The 24,028-nt window shown below is 45.4% G+C and overlaps 1 protein-coding gene across 1 annotated transcript in view; it reads right to left on the reverse strand.

Moving 5' to 3' along the window:
* Positions 1–24,028, reverse strand: part of akap6 (A kinase (PRKA) anchor protein 6) — a 188,931-nt gene continuing 164,903 nt past the window's right edge. Inside the window, exons 18-23 of the mRNA XM_056392722.1 lie at positions 22,360–22,443; positions 21,903–22,055; positions 9,680–12,622; positions 7,543–8,727; positions 4,968–5,066; positions 1–2,960 (exon numbers count right to left, since the gene is read on the reverse strand). Of these exons, the coding sequence (XP_056248697.1) occupies positions 2,916–2,960; positions 4,968–5,066; positions 7,543–8,727; positions 9,680–12,622; positions 21,903–22,055; positions 22,360–22,443 (4,509 nt within the window). The 3' untranslated portion in view covers positions 1–2,915. The remainder of the gene's footprint in view (positions 2,961–4,967; positions 5,067–7,542; positions 8,728–9,679; positions 12,623–21,902; positions 22,056–22,359; positions 22,444–24,028) is intronic.

Below are 24,028 nucleotides of genomic sequence, written 5' to 3' on the forward strand. Positions count from 1 at the left end.
TTTTGTTTTTCCAATAAATTAAGTTTATTTGTCAACAGTTGGTTTTACATTGTAGTTAGCAGGAACCATGCAGTCAAGCTCTTTATGGCCAATACTAATAATAAAGATATTTCACATCACAGGTCACATACATAAATAAACACAAACACCAAGCATTCCTCCCTTTGCATTTTACACCAAGGTTTTACACCTTTTCATATATACACAAGCTCAACATGAACCTTGCATGAAACTGTTTTTGTTTGTTTCTTTTTCTTTTTGTTGTTGCATGTTTTCATCACCTAACTGGGAAAGCAGTGGTTTTAATTAACAAAAAAAAGGTAGAAGTAGTAACAGTAGAGCAAGGCACACAATTATATTTTAAAGATTTCAAACCCTATTTTGTCCTACACACACACACACACACACCCGTCTCAACACCAAACCCAAACCCCAGCGTCACTGCTAATCGTCATCTCAGGAGTTGTCTAGAAAATAAAAAAAGAAAACAATACATGGTACAGTAGTGGTGTACATACAGCAGTATTAATAACAACACACGTCCTTGTCAACAGTCATCAAATCTTAACACCTACACAACAACACCACTTCAGCTTGAGCCAACTTTGGTCGTGTTGCATAGATAAATTACCATTTTTGTTCCTACTTAGTTTTTATTTTTGGACGCCTGGTTCAACCTTCAGCTTGGGAAATGGTTTCATTCAGCAGGTTCTCAGGCAGAGCTCGAGATGACCCCAATGATTGTGGATAGTATTTCCATCATGAGCGCATTTACTCTTTCCACAACCCTAGCAGCAGGTATATCCAACAATTCCTAGGATGAATCAGGGTCTCAAAATGATGATTGGTCACAAAAAGTATTTTTTTCCCTTTTCAGGGTCTCAGAAATGATTCAGGGTAAGTGATACCCGAAGGCTAGCAGGATGAGCATGCCAGAGGACTCACCACTCCCTGCCTTTTGTGAAAAATAATGGTATGGGAGCTGGAAACAACTGACGAAATGGTAAACTGTATGTCAACTGTGCTTGACCCTGACCTTCCCCAGATGAGATGGTCTACAGAAGATTCACCAAGCGTTCCCCCTACCTCCTCTCTCTAGCAGAACTTGAGTGGTAAATACCAACTGTGCTGACTGGACTGACTAGAATCCTCGCAGATCGTTCTATCCACAAACCTCGCGTTTCAATCACAATAATACAGTTTTATTTTTGAACGTTTAGCTTCTACAATACGACTTATTGGCCTCTTTGTATCTCGTAAAGATTTAGGTTTGATTATGATTGTGCTGATGTGAATGTGGGTCTTTTAAACATGTTTTAGTATTTGTAGCTTTTATTGACACTAACTAAATTTCTACAGTATTTTGTGTCTCTCAACAATGGCGATGCATCTGTAAATCAGGACTAGGTTTCTTTTTATCGGTTAACACAAACTTTTCCCACCCTTTACATATTTCTTTAACAAGTTTACTTTCGTCAGATTATAGAGACTCTGTGTTTGTGGGATCCAGATGTGACAGTTTAGTGTATAACTCACAGGCTGCAGCAACAGGACATCAAGCTTCTCCCACAGCTACAAGTGTGAAAATACCAATCACATGAATACTGACATCATCTATAGACACAGACCCAGGTGTAGTCTCAGGACATAACATGCTACTTGTGCAACAGAACGTTTACAGGAGAACAAGATGTTCACATCTGCAGCGCAAAAAGTCAAACACAGCATGAAGTCATGCAAACTGGCCAAAGATGTGTGTGTTGCAGTGGTGGCAGAACAATACTGAGGTAGCTCCAGAAAATGAGGATGAAGAAGAACAGAACCTGCTGGTTGCTCAAAGACAAACTAAGATTTTCAACTGGTCAGATTTCAGGTAAATGTCTCAGTTTATCTACGATGTATGATTGAAAAAGTACGTCAGTTTAACAGTTTTTAATTTCTGTAAGTCGAGTTACAACAACCTGAACAGCTGCTCTGGTTGTTGGAGGATTAACGTCCTCATTCCTGATTGGTCTTCAGATTGACTTTGTATTTTTTGTAAAGGTAGAACCAGACTGACTCAGGTCCAGTAAAGAACAGGAAGTAGATAAGATAAATAAGGAAACACAATAAGGAAGACGGGTCTATCAGGGTGTGAAGCAGGAGCATCCAGCTGATTCCAGGTCGACTCAACACCATTTCTCCACATCAGCCCTCAGACGAACAAGTGTCTGTGTTTCATTTGTCCTTCAGATGCCACACACTCGTGAATTCATACAGTTTAACACAGTTCGAGTGGCGTGAGTGAATTCTTCTAGCAGTGTCAAACCATGACGCATCAAAACAAGCTGAAAAAACATGAAGTTCATAAGAAGATGCATCTGATTGTGTTGCATCATTTCTCTGTCGGTGAATGTGTTTTTTTTCTGTTCAGCCGAATCTTATGTAACAACTACAACATGTAACTCTCAGACCTGTGACTCAGTGAAACATCTCTCTCCTCATTCAAACTCGACCTGATTTTAAACTCAATACGCTGTTTTGTTCCACATTTAAATTGTTGGATATAATTTCACTACATACGTTTCTTCCTAACTCTTAGAAATGATGCTGAAACTGTATTCGGATGTAAGTTCTATATATTGTCCTCAGAAATGTAAAGCTCAGCCAAACTCTACAAGCTGCTTCACGACCAATCACAAACCTGTCGGAGAGCAGGCTCAGTGATCCCTGCTGGATCTGTTCACAACACATAAGAATCAACCTGAAGGTCACCCTGAAATGTCCAGACTTTTAAAGATCAGTTCGGTCAACAGCTGTGAATTCTGGGAGATCAGAGGAGTGACAAGCTCCAGAAGCAGAGAGGAGGAGGCAGCCGGAGAGACGAAGCCCAGAAGAGAGATCAGCTCAGCGGGGAGGAGAGGGAGAGAGCTCCCTTATAGCTGGATCCTGGAGGTTCCAGCTCCCAACACAGGAAGTCTCTGATGGACGGAGAAAGACAGGAAACGCTCGTTAGTTCATCCACTGGACTTTATTTTGGCTTCTATTACTTAATGTTTTTGCATCTGTGTTTTATTCTTTATCAGTTAGTTACTGGATATGTTGTGAAATCTCTTCTTCCTGCGCTCTTCAACTCGTTCATACATTCAACTTGCTTTTGGACAAATTCTATTATTTTACTCTTTTTGATCTATTTGTTCTGATGTTAAAATGATATTTAATTTAATTTACTTTTGTTTCAAACATCCGACTGAATATTCAGCTGCAGCTGCATCACACACCTTCCTCCCGTATCAGATACACACACAGACACACACACACACACACACACACACACACACACACACACACACACACACACACACACACACACACACACACACAGGTGCAATTAAAGCAATCGTGAATGCGGCTCATGATGTGCTCTGTGACCCAGACAGCAGAAGGTCTGCAGCAAAACACAGGAGAGAGTGTGTGTGTGTGTGTGTGTGTGTGTGTGTGTGTGTGTGTGTGTCTGTGTGTGTCTGTGTGTGTGTGTCTGTGTGTGTGAACAGGTGGGCTAGACTGGGGCACGCCATGGGGGTCAGGACCAGCTGTATGCATCACTGATATGATGTGTGTGTGTGGGTGTGTGTGTCCTTTGTCATGGGTTTACATGCGTTGTGTGTGTGTGTGTGTGTGTGTGTGTGTGTGTGTGTGTGTGTGTGTGTATATACACTGAGCTTGATTTTGCACTTTCATGTGTGTATTTCTTTGCATGTGAGTGTGTATGCAGGTTTGTCCTCTGGTGTGTGTGTGTGTGTGTGTGTGTGTGTGTGAACAACATGTCTGTCTAACCTGCAGCTGTTGGGCTGTCAGAGCTTCTACCTGGACTTTTATGCCCTGCCCTCGGGGGTGTGTGTGTGTGTGTCTGTGTGTGTTAGTTTGTGTGTGTTTGGAGTATAGGGGCAGTAGGTTTTGCTTAGCCCTGGAGGCGCCCATAGGGCGGCCACATCTCTCACACACACACACACACACCACACACACACTCACACACACACACACACTCACACACACACACACACACACACACACACACTCACACACACACACACACACACACACACACACACACACACACACACACACACACACACATCACACACACACACACACACACACACACACACACACACACACACACACACACACACACACACACACACACACACACACACACACACACACACACACACACACACACACACACAGATCAGTGATGATCTGTGTGTGTGTTCTGCAGCTTCCTGGTTTGATTTGATTTTAAAAACAGAAAAGAAGAAATCCTCAATGAATTCTCTGCTCGTGTGAAACCTGGAGTTTTTAAAATCACACAATAATTCATGGAACTGGACGAAACTATTCCTGTGAGGTCACGTGACACTTATGTGTATATATATATATATATACACACATATACTGTATATATGTTTATGTTTATTTATTCTTATTTCAGCTGATAATGTTGAAGTGGTAAATACTGACGACGTCACTGTCAGTGCTGTAAACATTTATTTCTTAACAAATATTTCTGCAACAGGAAACGTTTCTTCTCCCGACAGAAAGTTGATTTTCTACTGGAAGATCTGCTGCTTTGATTCGTCTCCGTCTTCATACATTTCCTGTTACACAAAGAACTTAAATGACTTTGAAACCTGCAATAAAAATGAATTATTGATGAGTCTGGTTCCTTTTGTTTTAGCAGCTGAATCTGGATTCAACATTTCACTGTTGTTATTAATCATATTATATAATTGTGTTATATTAATATGAAAGTTCAGAAGTGATACCGTGTGCATGTGTCATACAAAGTGTGGTGTATGTTTTTATTAGTGAAACGACATCGCAGCTTGAAAAGGACCGCCTCTGTCTTCAGTCCTGACTCTGTGATTGGTTGATCGGCAGTGACATCATTACATCATCACCTTCAAGCGACGCTGTTAACTTACCCTAACTGTCCCTGTCCTGGAGGCGGGGTGTCTCACTGAGGCCTGGCTCCGCCCCTGTGCTGCTCTGGTGGCATGATTGACAGCCGACTGAGCGCTCACCTGAGAGGGAGGGAGAAAAAACGGAAGTTACAAATTAGAGAAAGGGAGAGAAAAGGCTGAGACAGATCAAAAAGAGAGAAAGAGAAGAAGAAGAGAGTCGACACAGAAACTGGTTTCGTCAAATGAAAGTTAAACAAAATCCCACTTTATTCTTTAACAGTGACAAAAAGGGAGAGAGAGAGAGAGAGAGGTGGTGATGGATGGTGAGAGAGCGAGTAAAGGAGAGAGACAAACAAGAGAAGGGAGAGAAGAATAAATCAAAACAGCATTATCGGGCTGAAACGTTGTTTGTCTTTGTTTTCTAATCGGCTTGTTCTTTCTTTGAGCCCAAACTGATGAAAAGCTGCAAATTAAAACAACGAGCATCAGGCCGAAAACAATTCTCTCCCCCTCTCCACCACGCTCTCTTAATTGGTTCACCACTAATCACTTTGTAAAGACTTGTGTAGCTATTATCCCTCCCCATACGTCTACCAGTGTTACCAATTCACACACACACACACACACACACACACTGTCATGCTTACATGCACACATACATGTAGACGCACATCGACCCCCATCTCTGTCTTTTCTTTTTGTTTTGTGCCGTTTTAATGAATTTATAAGATAATGAGGAAACTATAGGAGGAAACCGCTGAGAGTCAGGATTCTCTCCAAACCTCTGAATCCTCCGCTGCACGACCACAGGGAGAAAAAACTTCATCTCAAAAGTGCAAAAGATAAAATCTCAAAAACACATTAATAAAATCTCATTAGCAGAAAAATAAAAACTCAGACATTAAAAAAAAATTCTCAAGTTAAAAATGTGAGAATAAAAATAAATTCTAAAAAATAAAAAAATAAAAGAGCCACATACAAAAAATATGAAAAAGCTAAAATACAAATATAAACATTTTAAAATACAAAAAAAATACATAAATCAAATTTTAAAAACATAAAAAAAAGAATCTCAGAAATAAAAACCATAAAACATTTTTTGTAATATGACAACAGAAAATTTCTGCATAATAAACAAATACTAAGATATTTGACACATTAGACTCCATCACTGAAACCACAGCCGCCATCACCCGCTTCACTTGAGCTACAGTCCTTCATTAAATCACATTTATAGCAGAGAGAAGGGAGCTGGCTAATTACTGCAGAGAGCAGACAATAACCACAAACATGTCACAAACATGTCACATGCTGGAATAAAAATAAACCACCAGGTGCTTCATTTCCTGCTTTGACAAAAGTGATTCGTTGTCAGATTTAGCCAGCAGCTAACTTACCTAGCTAGCATGTTGGCTAAGTGTAGCTGTAGCATCACTCGGAGCAGACAGCTGTGTGAGCCTGCTCAGTGTGACACAGCTGATCTCATAGTTTCCTACACTAAAGCCCCCACCAGCTAATCCACTGAAATGACTTGATTGTGGTCAGTGTTGTTGTGACCCGTCCCTCTTACTGCTGGGGGGTGTAATGAATATCGCAGCATCCAGGTGCCACTCGTGGGAACTCTTAAGTCTTGTTGATAGATTCTCGTCCTCGAAGGGAAAACCGCCGCGCTGTCTATTAGCAGATCGTTTGGAAAACCAGAGTCGGTCCGAGTAATTGTCTGGATCCTCCGGCGGAAGATGAATGAACCTGATTCTGTGCTACAGGGCAGTAAAAGTCTTATTTACGGCGGTTTAAATCCCACACAGGACACCTCGCTGCATTAACATGAGACAGACACGCAGCGGATCAGCTGAGCTCCTCTTTAACTGAGCAGGAGCAAAATCCATTTGCATGAGGAAACAGAAAGTTTAAAAAGAAGCAGAAACAGGTGAATTCAGCGACGACATGAAGAGAAGGATCACTGCAGGAAGAAAAAGCTCATAGCTGATGAACCCTAATAAAATCTGACTGATAGTGATTATGCTGATGTTGTTCTGTGGACCTTAACCTCTTAACTGAAGAACTGAGAAGTCTGCAACCCCCCCCCCCCCTCCAATAACACCTGAGGGAGGGAGGGGGAGGGAGGGGGAGATACCTGCAGGAGGAAAGAAACAACATGAGGAGAAAGAGGAGAAAAGGAGACAAGAGTACGGGTGTGAAATGGAGAGGAGGAGATAAAGGAGAGAAACAGAGGAGGGGAGGAGATATGAGGAGGTGAAGGTGATGAAAAGAGAGAAGGAGGAAAAAAGAAGGAAGGAAGAAAGGAAAAGAAACATGAGGAGAAAGAGGAGAAAAAGAGAAAAGAAAGTACAGGTGTGAGTGTAGAGGAGGGGGGAGGAGGGGGGAGGAGGGGGGAGGTGAAGCGTATCAGCACCTCTCACGTCTGTCCGGCCTCAGAAATGGAAATGAGAGAAACGCACAGCGGCCTCATTACATTCATCCCCAGCGAGGGGCTCGGCTCGGACTAATACCTGGAGTAGAGAGGTGAAGTGCGGTATCAAGGCCTGTATAATGTCCTGAGATAGCGGATCGGGCTAATATGTGGAACACTAACCTGCTTTGCCGCCACTGTCTTCGCTTCCTGCTGCGAGCCGCTCCGCCCTCCTCGTCTCCCCTTCTCCTCCTGCTTCACCCGCCGAGCATCCACCTCTCCTCGCCTCCCCCCCTCCTCCCTATCAGCCTCTCTCATCGCCGAGCAGTTAATTTTGGGATTAATACGCGTGGCGGCTGGCTCTTTTGAGGGATTTGTAGCGGAGCTGCAGACACTTATCTTGGTCATTACGGCGCCCATATTGGATTCAAGCGTTTTAGTATCTGCCAAACATTCGGCTGCGGAGGAGTCTATCGGGGCGACACGCGCCCAGGGATTAAGATAAGGAGGCCCCTCATTACGACTCCTCTCCTCCCGCGGCGCACTGACACTCGCAGCGACCGCGACTTCTCCTCCAGCGACATCACAGAGGAGGTACGGGTCCTCACCTTGCTTCTCTTCCTCGGCGCCAGAGGACACATTGGGAGGAGAGGGAGGGCTGCCGTCTTTCGGTGTGGAGCCGGGCCCCCGGAGGGAGCGGGAGGAGGACGAGGAGACGGTGGCTGAGGGCGAGGAGGTGGAAAATGAGCTGTAGCCAGGCTCCAGGAGAGGAGGGAAGCAGCTCTGGGTCTCTTCTGTTGGCACTGTGGGGCCGGACCCCGGGAAATCCAGGTGATCCCGGTCTGACGAGCGGCTCAGACTATTACCAGGTTTGGAACCGGGCCCCTCTGGAGGCCAGGTACCGTTCGGTTCTGAGTGCGATGGACTGCAGCCAGACAAATCCTCCTTCAGCAGGTTCCTCCGCGGCTTCCTGGTGGGCGCCATGCTGTAGCAGAGGGGCGGGCCCAGGTAAACCTCCTCCGTGCAGGCCGCGAACAGGGTCTCCTCATCCCTGATGTCAGGGCTGGGGGGCAGGGACAGGGAGGGGCTCTCAGCTGACGTCAGATCCAGGGCGCAGAGGTTGCTCCTGGAGTCGAGGATGGGGGAGGAGCGTCTGGAGGTGCTGGTGAACAGCTCGGGGGGGCTCGGGCTGCGGAGGCCTTGCGTCGGCGTCACGTACGACGGGATGCTGTAGGGCGCCGGCGTGGAGCTCTTGTCCTCGGAGCACTGACTGACCTCGCCGCAGTCGCTGTCGTGGGAGGAGAGAGACAGGTAGGAGTAGAAGTCTCCCTTACGCAGGTGGAGCGGCCGGTGGGAGTGTTCCAGCACCTGGAGGAGGAGCAGCAGGAGCAGGAGGTTTATTTATGTATTTCTGACGTGACATGTCCTTAAACCCATTCTCTCTCTCTGTTTCTCCTTTTCTATTATATCTATATCTATATCTATATACACACCTGACATGATTACCAAACCGCCCAGCCCCCATTTGCATATTAATATTTTACACTTTTTACATGAGCAAAGTTTTTTCTGCCTGATTTCTTCTTCTTTTCAGAAATCAAAGGAAGACTGAGAACTGATTAGCTTTTAGATTTTCCTCACTCGCGATAGATACTGAAGAAATTAGTCATTACATCCTAAAAGTTATGATCCGTGATGCGATTTATTGAATTACTGCGACTCAGTGAGCAAATCAACTGAGAGAACTTTCACTACTTTTCCTCGAGGTCAGACTTCAGACGCTGCATCTGCAAAGATGTTTGTTTTCAACATCTGCAGCAGCTGTTTCCTCTTTAACCTTCTGAGCCCCACGCATGTTTCTATTAATATCTCTGTGATGACGCCGCGCAGAAATGTGGTTTAAATGTTGTTTGAATCTGTCGACTCTCCACTTTCCGTTTCATATTCTCGTGAGATCGTAAGAGACTCAGAGCTGGAGCCTCTAAAATCTGGTTACAGTAAAGTGACAACAGGCTTTTATTCTACATTTATCTACTATCTGACTCACGTGTTGCACTATTCTAATGAACCTAAGACGCTGGTGAACACATCGCATCAGTAAAGGTTTGTTTTCAGCAGAGATCTGAAGAAATGAACTGGGGGAACTGGGCTTCAGTTTCTCAGCGTTTGGGCCGGATGATGTTTGCTCGGTGTAAAGAGTCGGAGACATAAAACACCTGGTTTCATCTTATAAAGAAATAATGAGAACGCCCTCAGACCTGGGAGGGTTAATGAGGTTTATGTTTGTGATGTAAAGTGAGTTTGGTCATGAACACGTCACCTTGTCTCTGATCTGCGTCAGTGATGCGGAGCTGTGGTCTGGACCCGACCCGCCGGTCTCGGCCCGGTTCGGTTCTTCAGGCTGATCCTCTTTGCTCTTCAGCGCCAGCGAAGTCAAGTCGATGATCTCCATCACGAAGTCGTGCACGTTCTCCTTCTTGCCCTCGTCCCCGCCGCAGGGATGCAGGGCGGAGGAGGGGGAGGGGAGGTGGTGGAAGCAGGACGAGTGGGAGCTGTGGCGTCTTTTCGGAGGCAGGGACGAGTCCTTGTCTCGGACCTCCCTCCTCGTCTCCTCTGTAACGAACGACGAGAACTTGAACTTCTCCTGAATGGTGATGGCCTTCCTGCCGCCGACCGCCGGCCTGCTGTTGTGCATAGCATCGTGGGATCTGCAGTCCTCAACTGGCGAGAAGGAGGGAGGCGAGGGGAGGGAGGAGCTGTGACAGGGCAGCTCTCCCCGCAGCTCTCCCACCAATGAGGAAGCGCGTTTGAGCGGGAGGAGCTCGCGGGTCGGCGATGAAGACGGCACCTTGGTTGAGTTTGATTCTGTTTTCACGATCAGGTCGCCGACGTCTTGAATCGACTCTCCGGTTTTGGCGAACACGTACACCTCCCTCAGCGACTCTCCTTTCTTGGTGAACACGCTGGACTCCTCCCTGAGAAGCTCGTCGTCTTCGTCCTTCCCTTTCAAACAGCTCTGCTCCACGTTCCCGTTCTCCACGTCGTCTACAAACTGGCTGATGTAGCTTCTGGTGGCGTTCCTCCTGTTCTCCTCCTCCTCCTCCTCCTGCTGCTCCTTCTTCTCTCTTTTCACCTTGTTGTTGCCACTGTTAGCGTTGGTCTCCATCAGCTTTGCGGCTGAGCGGTTCAGAAAACAGTGCGGCTCCTTGTTCTGGGAGGAGCCGGTGAAGGCGGAGGACAGGTGGGTCCCACACTGCAGCTCGTCACGGAGGCCCGCCTCGGTTTTAGAGGAGGAGGAGGTGCGAGGAGATCGGATCCAACTCTGCAGCTCCCTCTTCATGTACTCCAGCCCCAGCACGTAGGAGCCCTCCATCTCCTCCTCATCGTCATCCTCGTCGTCCTCGTTGCCGGAGGAGGCGCCGCTCAGCCTGTCCTCCTCCTCGTCCTCTCCGTCCCGCACGCCGAGCTCCTCCTCGGTGAGCGTGAGCGTGGAGGATGAAAGGAGGTCGCTGTCGTCCTCGTCCTCGTCTGTGCACGCCGAAGACACGTTCACCACCATGCTCAGACTCGCCGCGTCCGCTTCATCCATCCCTTGCCCTCCCCGGCTGTTTCCATGGCAACGTTTCCTACAGGAGCCCGAGTTGGCGTTTGCCGCCATGGTGGGATCCAGGAAGATGTGGCGTTGATTTCTGAGCATGGCGAAATCCTCGGAGCCCAGAGACGAGTCCTCGGTGCTGCTCAGCTCCGTCAGCGACGCTGTGGCTGAGCTCTCGTTGATCAGAGACGGCGGTCCTTTCCGGGAGGAGCCCGAGATCCCAGAGAGGGGCGCGTGTCGGCCTCCAAGAGAGGGGGAGGCGGGAAGTCTGCTCCGCTGCAGGGAGCTGCTCCGAAGCGTCATGTCAGAAACGCTGCGGGTCATCTTCGCCGCCAGAGGACTCTGGATGTCCTCCAGGCGCTTCAGGAGGTCGAGGGTTCTTCGGCTCAGCTCCCCGGAGGACGGTTCTCCCTGCGCATGTTCAACCTTCTCCTCCTTCCCCGCTTCTTCTCCATCCACCTCCCGGCTCTGCCCCAGGTCCAGCTCCCCCAGGCTCGCCATGCTGCCCCCGGTCTCCGCCTCAGCGCCGCGACATGGGGCCAGGCAGCTCTCCAGAGAGGCGCTACGCTGCAGCGGGTCTTTGGAGGGAAACAGCTCCACGCCCAGCGCCAGCAGCGACTCCAGAGAGGAGCCCTGGGATAACACGGGACTGGAGGCGTGGCGGCTGATGGCGGGAGGCGTCTCCAGGCCGTTAAACTGCTCAGCTTTGAACGCTGTGATGTCACTGCGGGGCTTGAAGGGCTTGGAGGAATGTCCACCCACCTCAAAGTCAGAGTCAGAGTCGGCGGGCGTCAGGATCCCTCGCCCGTTGATCAGGATCTCGACCGCCTCCCCTCCTCCCCTCCTGTGCCTCCTCCTCTTCTCCTCCTCTCTGTTTCTCCTCCATCCTTTCTCCTCCGTCTTGATTCTTTGGTTGAACTTGGTTCCATCCTTCCTCTCCTCCTCGTCCTCCTCTTCCTCTCCCTGGATTTCGGAGTTGGTCGCCGTCTCCATGTCTCCCGTATCACTGACGATCCCACTCTCGCACTCTGACCGCCGACTGTTCGCCGACTGGCCGCTTCCTCTGCCGCCCTCCCGCTCGCTCTCCCCGTCCCGGTATCCCGTGATCCTATCTCCTCCTTGGCTGTTTGACACCAGACCCCCCAGGAGGTCTGGGAGGGACTCGATGGAGGAGAAGGAGGAGTCTTTACTCAGGCTCTTCAGCAGGAGTTGTTGTTTCTGTTTCCCTGGTTTGGTTTTGAGCAGAGAGGAAGGAGTGTGAGGAAACGGCGGCTGTCTGTAGAGCTGCACGTTATGGAGGCTGTACACCTGGTAGATGTTGTTGTTGGGGGGGACGGGTTGGGAGGACAAGCTGGGCTGGACCTCTGATGAGGATCCTCTCATAATACTGGACATATTCTCAGGACACTGATTGGCTGGGACGCCGGTTCGAACCCTGTCCGGCTGATTCCCGTTGGACAGAGCGCCGTCCGGAGGCAGATCCGGTTCTGAGGGGAGGTGGAGCATGAGGTCGGGCTCCGGTGCTTCCTGCGGCTCTGGTTCTGTCATCGTCATGTCGGTCTCGTCCCATTCCCAGGAGTCATCCGGCGCCGGTGCCACGGGACCGGCCGGGACCGGGCTGATCTGGTGGAGGTCGACCAGACCCGGTTCAAGAAAGTTTCCAGGAACCTGAAGAGGAAAGAGGAGAGAGGAAGAAAAAAGACAAAGGTCATAAACACGATCCCATCCGATACGAGACGTCACACACAGAAAATCAATAAGTCAAGGATTGTAGCTAAACACTGGAAGCATCGTTATATTGATCTCATCTTCAGTGTACGAGTCACTGTTCCTCAGGTTGGTCACTGCTGACATAAAGAGGACATGTTCAGAATCTGACAGATTAATCTTCATCCACAACTTCACCCTGAGACTAAATGCTGTGTGTGGGTGTTCACCACTTAATACACAGGCATTTCGGCAAATATTGAATCCTAAATCAATCAAAACCTTCCTCGAAGCAAGTGTCACTTTCTTGAAACTGCCTAATTACGTCTTGTCGAATGTTACTGACACTAATTTCCAGGAAACGGAGCTTAACGATTCACATTTTCCTCTTTTTCAATCCAAAAAAAAAAACCCAAACATGAGTTCTGTTCAGACAGAAGTCTGAGGCAGCGTGGTTTAAAATCCAGAGGGTCCAGTTCATAAGTGTGTTGTTGTTAAAGAAAGGCGGTTTTCTATTATCATTTAAAGTGCAGCAAATGTTTTAGTTTGTGCTATCAAACGCTGAGGGAGTATAGGTTATGGTTTTCTTTTTTTGTTGTTGTTGTTTTGGCACCAAACTCTTTAAAAAGACGTGTCGCAAATCCTGTGTCCTCCCTGAGAGCGCTGTGTGGACTCTGTTTGAAAGAGACACGCTGACACCCGACTCTGATAGAACACGTTCTGTGATCATTTAAAAAAAAAAAAAAAGAGTAAAATCAGCCCACCCCAAAGCAATTGCTCATAAATCTCAACACAAATTATTCCGCTCTGGAACAAAGCGATGAATTATTCAAAAACGACTTCTGAGAGAAAGAGCACGAAGCTGAAAACCCCAAAGTAAATACGTAATCAAAATCCTTCAGAAAGCTCGGCTGTCTAAAAATATGCTTAGACACAGGAATTCTTCCCTTCCACAGACATAATTATACAAATTGCTCCGCGTCTCATTAACAAGAGAGGGGGGTAATTCGTATTAGCCATTCATAGCCTATTAATCTAATAAACTAGTTGGCTCTGTGTGTGTGAGAGTGTGTGTGTGAGAGTGTGTGTGTGTGGATGTGGGTCTGTGTAATGAATTTCTATTAGATTTGTGTTTATTCCCCTTGTGCTGATAAGGGAGATGGGGGTAATGACTGAACTGGGTTTTGCCGCTGCAGACGCATTCAAAAACACATTCAGCGCTGAGGGGAGAGGCTATCAATCAGCTTAATCCAATCAAATCGAGTATTTGATGACCCACGAAAACCTTGTATATAATTTATATCTGTAATTTATCTAATTTCTATAATTCCGTAACAGTTTACAGCTGAATTGTGGGTATTTTAACGACTGCAGGCGGAGGAGGGGAGGTGACTCGCGGTGTCCGGTCGCCACGGTGGCTTCAAAAACACTTTCAAAACAAGAAGAAGAAGAAGCAGGAAATAACTCTAAAGTGTTGCTGGGAACCCGCCAAAGACGAAGAGCTTGGCAGCGCAGACAAATCTACCAGTCAAACAGTGGTGATAATTTCCCGCCCAGACTCCAGCAACGTGCCGGGGTGTTCCTCTGGAAACTGTCGGAGCAGATGTTCCCCGAGCTTTCCGCAGGATTTACTGGCCTTAGAGGGTCCGAATGAAACCACACTGAATTTATATTGTTGATTTTATTTATACATGTGCTCACTGGGGTTTCATATCTCTGATACTGAGACACTAAAATCACCGGCCTGTTTCCAGATGTGCCCACATGTGCAGGGTGTGTAAGGAGAACCGGGCTCAGCGGTTAAAACACATCTGGAGTTTTTCTCAGTCGTAGCGACAATTGATGAATGAAAAAGAAAAAACAAATTCCCCAAATTTTGGGGACTTTGACTTTTAAACCGATAGAGAGAAAAAAGGAGATAAATTGAGCTGTGTGTTTGATTTGTGTTTAATTGAGATGTACTGCAAAATCATAAATGTCAGATGAATAAAGATGTCAGCACACAGGCTGAGGGCATTTAAATCGTTATGTTGTTTAGAAAACGTTCTACAGGCTTCAGTGGTCGACACACTGAAGTGTTAAATGTTTGTCAAACTGTCTGTGAGGAGTAGAGAGTAGTTTATATGTGTTGTTTTCGATATTAAAGGAGCTATTTGTAAGTTTTGCTATTGCTACATAGCTAGCGTTAGCATTATATTCAGGCTCAAACTTCCTTCCATCAATCACCTAGAACTGTCTCCAGTGACAGAAACCAACCCTCTTATTTTGCTTCTATCTCTATCACTTCTTTCTTTCTACTGAAGTTAGCATGCTAACCAGCTAGCTCTGGCCCGTCTCGTCACTTTCCGATACCGTGTCACAGTAGCGTTCATTTGGCAAGACTGGTAAGTAAACAGCTGTTAATGCTAACTCTAGCTATGTAGCGATAGCAAAACCTACAAATAGCTCCTTTAAATCAACTCGTATATAAATCCAAACATTATTATTTGAACTGGTTGTTTAACAGTGTTGTTGGACTTCGCTGCGACTGTCTGTTTGTCTGTTAGCATAGCTTCTCCAGTTTATACTTTATCTTTGAGATTTACATCAGAAATGATCGGTGTGACAGTTGTACGGAAATGTGGATGAAGCTAACAGGTTGCATTCCTTGGGACAACGGACAGAACAGGTGCAACAACTTGATACAGGTATTTGACAGTTAAAACATCACCACAACACTACTGAACTATCTGGGGAGTCAGGTGATCTGTGAGCTTTATTTTAATGGTTAAGTCCTTGGTGTGAAAAAGTTTGAGAAACACTGCTCTAGACAAAAAGGTCCCGGTCTCTAAATCATGGGCGTAGGTTTGCATATGGACAGTAGGGACACCAATACTTTGGGAATACAGAATTGTTCCCACCAATGTCTAAGTGAACTCGTTCATGCTATGTTCGGAGTGAAGTCATATTAGATTATTCTGATGTGCTTTCCAAGAGGCTACGTCTCCAAGACAACCAATTTAGGAATGCTAGCATTTGATTGGCTGAAAGGGGGGAGGCTATCCGAATGCTCATGTCATGGTAACTAATGTCATCAGCCTTTCCACCGTGGAAAACTGTCAACTGATGTTATTTAACCATGCTAGCTAGCATTAACCATCAGGTTGCTAGCATGAGTAAACAAAATGGTGGATATATCAAAGTATGAGTTGAATTTCTTTCCCATGAATCCCATGAAAATGTCATGAATGAATTATTTAGTAGGAAGTAGAGCAGATGATGAGGAAACAGGTGCATCTTCAGGGTTTTAGGTTTTAAAATGATGTTGATTAAATAAATGCTATTAACTGTAAATTACTATTAACTAACTAATGAAATAAAGTCAGATCTTTAAGTCTCTTTGATTGGCCGGTTTGTTGCATCCCGACCAATGCTGATACCAAACCTACGCCCTCGTTTAAAATCAATAATGTTGATCGTCTGGGAACCAGGAAGGAGATCAGAACGTTTCATGTCAACCTGCTGATTTATACAGTCAACAGGTCAAAGTCACCTGGTCAGTTTTTTTTTTACTGTGATCAGACTGTGAGCATCTTCACATGAACTTTATCAGACTGTGGTGTTTACAGCGGCTCCTCCTCACTGTAGTTCCCGCTTTAATCGCAGCTTGTGACAATGTGTGTGTGTGTGTGTGTGTGTGTGTGCACAGGGGGGGACCTGTGCAGTGTTTTTTGGGGGTGGAAAAGGGAAACTTTTTTTTCCCATTAGCTCTGGTTTGACTGCTCCCATTTGTTAGCATAGCATCTGAAGGCCCAAGGAGAGCGCGGCTATCTAGCAGCATCTGGGTGATTATTCATGTGCCTGTGCTCCTCCTGGAGCTTCTGCTGCTGCTGGAGTCTCTGCTGGCTCTCTGCTGTACCAGTTGTCAAAGTGCTGAGGGAGCACCGGCATCACCGGTCTGATTCAAAATGAATAGGAGCGCGCAGATAAATCACCTCTCCATGCAGAGTGGAGGAGCAGACAGGCTGCTTTGAATGTAATTGCAAACGGTGAATGAAAACCTCCATATGTTGCTCATAACTCCTCTCTAAAATATATTTCATAATCATGAGGAAAGTGTTCTAAAATATAATTTCCATATATTACATTCGACTTACAGGTATACTTTGTGAAACCTCATCCCCATAACACCCTGCAGCTTTAATTTAGACTCATTTACATCAAATCAAAGATAAAACAGGATCCTTCATCTGCTCTGCGAACAGCGGCACATACACACCAACTCTTCCTGGAATAAGAAGAGGAGAAAATGTGTCTCGTACCATAACAACGCCTCTGATACAAAATCACAGGTTCAAAGCAAACCGTGACTGCATGGTGGGGCTGCTGCAGCCGCAGAGGTCACCCTCAGGGTTCTCATACCAGATATTTGATCATTTAACAGGCACGACCTCATGTGTTTGATGCTGATCTATCCGTCCGTTCACTGATCAACTGCTTCCCAAACGGCCATTAAATCTGTTGTGGATGTTTGTGATTCTCAGAGGATGAATCCTAAAGACCCCGTCCAATCAAACTCGTGTCCATGTGGTGTTTTACATATGATACAAGGTGTAGCATGAGCGGAATAAGCAGTCAACGCCATGGCTGAGGATTTCCACCTTGGACAGGCAGCCTCGCAGGGTGGTGCTGTCCTTACCGCTTCGCCACATCACACCTGTGATGGTCTTTGTGCTGAGGTGAAACCAGGGGCCTCAGAGCAGAGGTCAGCCAGAGCTCATTATCTGTATTTGATAGCTAAGTTAGCTAAAGTAGCTAAGTAAGAGCTGGCGATCACGACCAGGATCAGGAGTTTAGCTAACGTTAGCATCACATTCTTAGCTGTTGGATGTCAAGCTGAACACGCATGTTATCAATTAGTGTTAAGTCATTATCATTGTGATACATCATCCTGTACAAGTCTCTTCTTCTTCTTCTTCTTGTTTGGAGTCGGTTTCCAGTTTGAACAAATGATTTACTGCTATATTAAACTGTGTAGCATACAGGTAGCTAGCAAAACAGAAAGCTAGCAGAGTGTTGTCTAATGAGGTGAAGGTGTAGAGTCACATCCAAACCATTTCAAGACTGTGAAGGGATTTTTTTTTTTTATTGGAAGAAACTCATAAATATAAAAATGTAAAACTAAATATCTTTTTAATTTTGAGTTTTAATCAAAATGCACAAAAACAAAAGAGGAAGTTTAAAGGAATGAACTTTCTCACCGAGGCTGAGACAAAAGTCTTTCACTCTCTGTGTTAAATACAAGGCTAAAACCAGAAGACGGTTAGCTGTTAGGCTAAGGTCTTTATGCTAAGCTAAGCTAACCATCTTCTTATCTTACTCTATACAAAGTGTTTCAAACCTGAGGACTTTATATTAAAAACATATTAAACAGGAACCAGAGAAAGTTTCTGTGATCAGTGACTCAAAGTCAATTAATTTTGTGACAAACAACTAATTGATTAATCGACAAATTGCTTCAGTTTTAATCACACTGGTCTGAGTTTTAGTATGTAGACATCACACACACACACACACACACACACACACACACAAATGCTCATTATACACACATACGCATTTGCACAGTAACACACACATTAGTTGCTTTCACCTGCAGAAACAAACCATTACACACAAACATCAGGCAGCTGCACCCAAGCAAGGACACTCTCTCACACACACACACACAAACTCTCTCACACACACACACACACACACACACACACACACACACACACACAAACCAGGAGAGGACAATCGTTTTATCACTCAGCAGAAGTGTTTTTTTATAAGCTAAACCACCCAGATATATGCCTCTCTGGTTCTTTCTCTACATCCCTCCCCCTTCTCCCTGGTTCCCTCTCTCTCTCTCTCTCTCTCTCTCTCTCTTTATTCCTCTCCCATCTCCAGTAGAAGTGAAATTACTCTCCAGCCAGGCAGCGAGGTCAGAGTGTCTGGCCCCTGTTATTTGTCTTCTCCTCCACTACAATGTGTGTGTGTGTGTGTGTGTGGTGTGTGTGTGTGTGTGTGTGTGTGTGTGTAAATGTGGGAGAGAGGGAGGAGAGGAGAGGGAGACGGAGAGGGAGTTCCTCCTCTAACAGCAGAGTTTGGATGATTTCTACTAATTCATAAATGAGCCATCAGACTGTTGATTCAATTCAGTTTGGCCATGTACAACACACACACACACACACACACACACACACACACACACACACACACACACACACACACACACACACACACACACACACACACACACACACACACACACACACACACACACACACACCTCAACAACATATACACATTCTCAGAGTTAGTTTTATTTGAACAATACAGAACTGAAAGCAGGAGAGACATGTGTGTGGGGGGGGGGTGTTTTGCTGTGGATGTGATCTGTTAGACTGAGAGAGCAACAAGGACACGACGTGGTCCGGCCAAATTAAAGATAATTTCATTTTCAAACATTTAAAATATTATTTATGTTTTTATTTATTTATTTTTACAATCACATCTTTTCACTTTTGTCGGCCCAGCTGCGATGCCTTTGTGGTCCTCCAGTGGCCCCCGGCCCACAGGTTGGGAACCACTGGTCTAGTCATTTTTAATGAGGAAAAATTACATATAATAACTTTCTTTCTCTATTGATTCACTATGTTTCCTGTAAAGAAAAATGTATTTTGGGATTTTTACTATTAGAAGGGAAATAGAGACAAGGCTCAGAGGCTGTTGTTTGGACCATTATGTAGGATATATATACACATATACATATACATATATATATATATATATATATATATATATACATATACATGTATATGTATATATATATATATATATATGTATATACACATATGTATATATATATATATATATACACATATACATATACATATATATATATATATATATACATATACATGTATATGTATATGTATATATATATGTATATACACATATGTATATATATATTTATCTGGTGAGTGTATATATACAGTATATGGACCCATAAAATAAAGCATCACCTTGTAAACAATCAGTGACTGTTCATTAAAAAATATCCCCCCCAGCTCTTATCATATCACTATCCATCAGTTCATGTTCTCACATGCACATGACAATGTTTGTATTTACATCAGTGTCACTGTGTGTGTTTGTGTATCTACATGTGTGTTCCTGTCTGCTGGAGCCATAACAGCATTTTATGCCTTACGTGTGTGTGTGTGTGTGTGTGTGTGTGTGTGTGTGTGTGTGTGTGTGTGTTTGTGAAACCCTTCACCTTGTATCCAAATGCAGCCGTCCCTGTGTCTCTATAGAACCATATTCATCACTATTAGAAATCCATAACGGTTCCGTTCTGCTGCAGCTCTGCCTTCACCTTACATCAGCTGAATAAAAGCACTCAGCTCCCCCCCCCCCCCCCCCCCCCCCCCCCCGTCTCTGTCTCTATCTCTCTCTCTCTCCTTCTGCTTCGTTTGCCCCCGGACACCTCCCTCATGAGCGATATTTCTCTGAACACCTGCAGCACTGGGGCGAGCTGCACGTGTGCTGAGCTGTCATCCTGCAACAACTGTACCTGAGAGGCGGAGCCTGAGACGACGCAAACGTGTTCTGACGTGGCGTCAAAGTGTTGAAATCTCATTTGCTGAGTTTCTTTTGTTGGTGGAGGCGGCGGCAGAGGAAACATCGTTTCAGTGACACTGCTGTCACTGGAGAACGAACAGATGAGTTTCATCAACAGGCCGATCCACTCAGTAGAATGAAGTCGTCACATGAAGCTTCAACTTCTCTTTACAAAGAGAAGATGCAGACGCTTCAGCTGTGTGAGGACGCTGATGACAGACATCAGTCCACTGTACCAGCCATCGCCAACAACAACCGGCAGCTGGGGGCCAGATCGCTATTAATGCAGATAACACTGACCTTTGCTCTGGAGCTAAAACTTCCCCGTTAATACAAGAACGTTAAAAAAGTAAAAGGCACAAAAAATTAAAGGTACTGAGCAGAATCCCCGGAGGATAAACCTTCTTTTTCTTTTCACTGTTTTCAGACTTTCTGAATACTGACAGTCACAGTATGTTGAGGGAGAAGACACGTCTTTGTGTGACTTAAGAAAAAAAAAGGCCTGTGAATTGATCCTTGAGGAACTCCACAGGTCAGAGGAACACGATGAGACACTTAGCAGTAGACCATATTCACACGGCGGCCATTTCCCTCTGAAATCACTGTCTCTGAGTAATTCCTGAGGGAGAACGACGACGTCATTCGACCAAACTGATCAATGTGCAGATGAATTTATGAGGATCCACAAAAGCATTAAAAAAAAAGAGGATGTTGAAGGTAAGAGCAGCTCACACTGGAAATCACTTTCATAAATGTCAGCGTTAACGCTCCTGAAGCTGTCAGGTGACGAATGAATCCACCAGCTCGTGCAAACGTTAAACATGAACTGATGTTACAGTCATGTGAGAGCGGAGCAACGAGCGCCGTTCTACTTGTTTCTGAGGGTTCATGATGCGAGGTCACGTTAGACGACGGAGGCGGGAAGCGGGTGACATCACAGTCACACAGGGAATCCGTCGTCTGTTCAGCTGCTGATCGAGACCTTCAACGGTTCGTCAGATTCTCGACGTTTATATGAGTCACGACACGTCAGAGGAAGATGGCCGCTATGTGAATATGGTCTGTTAAAACTGTTCGAGGGGAAGAACAACAAGCAGAGTGAATCCAGGAAACCCATCAGAGTCCAGCTTCTTTTTCACTGCCCCCCCCCCCCCCCCCCCCCATATGTTCCCTCTTCAGTGCATGTCGGACTTCACTGAGACTTCTTCTAATTTCATCGTTTCATTTTCTGCTTTTTGTTGCTCAGTAGCAGCCGGACCGACTTGTGTTGACGTGAGATATTGTACGTTTTTAGGAAAGTAATCTTCTCATGATGAAAATTGACTTTATATAAAAAAAAAGAAGAAGAAGTGAGTTTGTTTTGTTCCAGAGTTGATGCTTATTTCAGAAAACATTGTGACAGCGTCTCAGGTTGTAAAGATTGTTCCACGGCTAGAAAAACACTGCAGCTTCAATTACAGCACCATCTGTCTTTCACGGCGGATTTTAGCATCAAATCAAACTCTGACATGCTCAGTGAGTGTAACAGTGCGTCAGCTGATTGCCTGCAGTGTCGAGTGAAGGATGCAAAGCGTAAATGTCAGCTCGCTCTAACCTGCTGCTCTCCCAGCTCTCTCTTCAGTCGGTTCTGCCACTGCAGCGCCTGCATCACGATTGCCTCCCACCTCCTCTCCAGGTTGATTGACAGCAGCTGCAGGGCCTCCCGGTGCTGCTCCGCCTCTGGGCCCACCTCCGCCATGGGGCCCGACTGTCCCAGAGGTGGGGATTTGAGAGACAGTTTTATTAGAATTACAATGGCAATTATCATACTAATCATATGATTAAATTCCTAATTTCAAGAATGAACTTCAATATAATTCATCACTCAAAAACAAATAATATATATATATATAACATAATACCATCAATTCATTTCCGATAGCAAGGTAGTTTGCCTGTGTTATCCTATCCCTATGTTATGTTAGCCTATGTTATGGGAGGGGGATCAAGTCTGGGTGAAGTCACACCTCATTGATAAAGTGATGAAGTTGATCTGTGTTTGTTTTACCCACCTGGCTCTGCTGCAGCAGCTTCTGGCAGAGTTTCAGAACAGAGGCGACTCCTCGGCGTCGGGCTCGCACCTCCGAACACAGAGCCTGTTTGGGGGGGGTGGAGGGGTGATGGTGGAGGTGGAGAAAGAGAGAGAGAGACAGACGGTCAGCAACAAAGTGTAACAGGTAAAACAGTAACTGAATAACAAAGCTTTGTAATAATTGCAGATTGTTTTATGTTGATAAAGTATCAATATAATTCCCATCAGCGATGATGACACGTATTCAACGATAGTGTACTGGCATCTGGTAACAACATGCGCCGGATGTCAATGAAACGCCAGGAAGCTAACTGCGACCGTAACGTTTAGCGTGTAACGGTTTTGCTCACGATTACAGTGTCAAAGTTTATATGTCGTGAGGACGACGGCATGAGACGTTTGGGAGACGTTGAAACAAACGTCACAACCTTCATTCAACCAAATAATAACATCTAACGACGTCGGTGAGTCTGATTGGTCAGAAACATGAGACGTCAGACGCTCAGGCAGGAAGCACTTATATCTTGGTATCTACCTCTCAGATCTCGCTCCATACACCTGGCTGCTTCCTTGTTGATTCGGGTTATTGACTCACAATGAGTCTGTTTCCGAGTGTTTTCATATGGTGGTTCCATTGTTTGAACAGTTTCCAGTCTGGGAACCATTCAGGTCAGAGACTCTGGTTGGTAAAGTGTTGGATGGTAAAGTTCTGGACTGTTGTCCCCGGTGTTTTCACAGTCCACCGACCTTCAGTTTCAAGAAACGTTACAAAACAGGAATAAGAAACAGGAATAACTAAAGAAACAGAAAACTGAATCAGCTGTTCTCTCTCTCCTACAACGTAAAACCCATCACAACGACCTGGTGCCAGACCAGTGTTTGATCGTCTGGATGTTGACGACCCGTCTGATCGTCTGTGTTTCCACCTGCTGGACTCTGGTGTCCTGATGTCTTTCATTACTACTGATGGAAATTATATGAGCGAGACTCAGGTCGTAATAAACCAGAATTATCTTTTAAACAAAAGTAAAACAAACGAGAACAAACAAGTGTTTTTATTTATTAAATTCATGTCATTCAGCGCAGTTTATTAGCATTAAGTCAAATTCAGCACACAGAGCTTCATCAGCAGTAACAGTGCATAAAATAAATGACAACAGCCAGTATTCCCCCTCTGCTTCCCTCTCTGCTGCTGTCTAATAAATGCAAAAAAAGAAAGAAAAAAAACACAGAAACACAAGGATTGGCAGCGTCTATTATAAATCACTATATGCTGATGAGTTTCCACACGCAAAGGTCAGCGAGTGTGTGTGTGTTTGCATGTTTGAATGTTTACATATGCATGCATGTGCACAAGTGTGTGTAGGAGGAGTGGGTGTGTGTGAGCGCAAACATATGCATGTATTTCTGTGTGTGTGTGTGTGTGTGTGTGTGTGCGCGCCACAGAGAATAGAGGGGACAGCCTTACTCTTCTGCAGCAGGGACCAAACACGTCCAAGCCCCAAACTGTTTATGCTAATCCCGCCTGCTCGCTGAAAAGCACTTCCTTTACATTTTCTTTACATTTTTCCAATAAATATTAAACACTATTACAATGAAATGGGATTCTCTCTCTCTCTCTCTCTTGCATGCACACACACTCTCTCTCT

This window comes from Seriola aureovittata, chromosome 13 (assembly GCF_021018895.1).
Source record: "Seriola aureovittata isolate HTS-2021-v1 ecotype China chromosome 13, ASM2101889v1, whole genome shotgun sequence".
NCBI lineage: Eukaryota > Metazoa > Chordata > Actinopteri > Carangiformes > Carangidae > Seriola > Seriola aureovittata.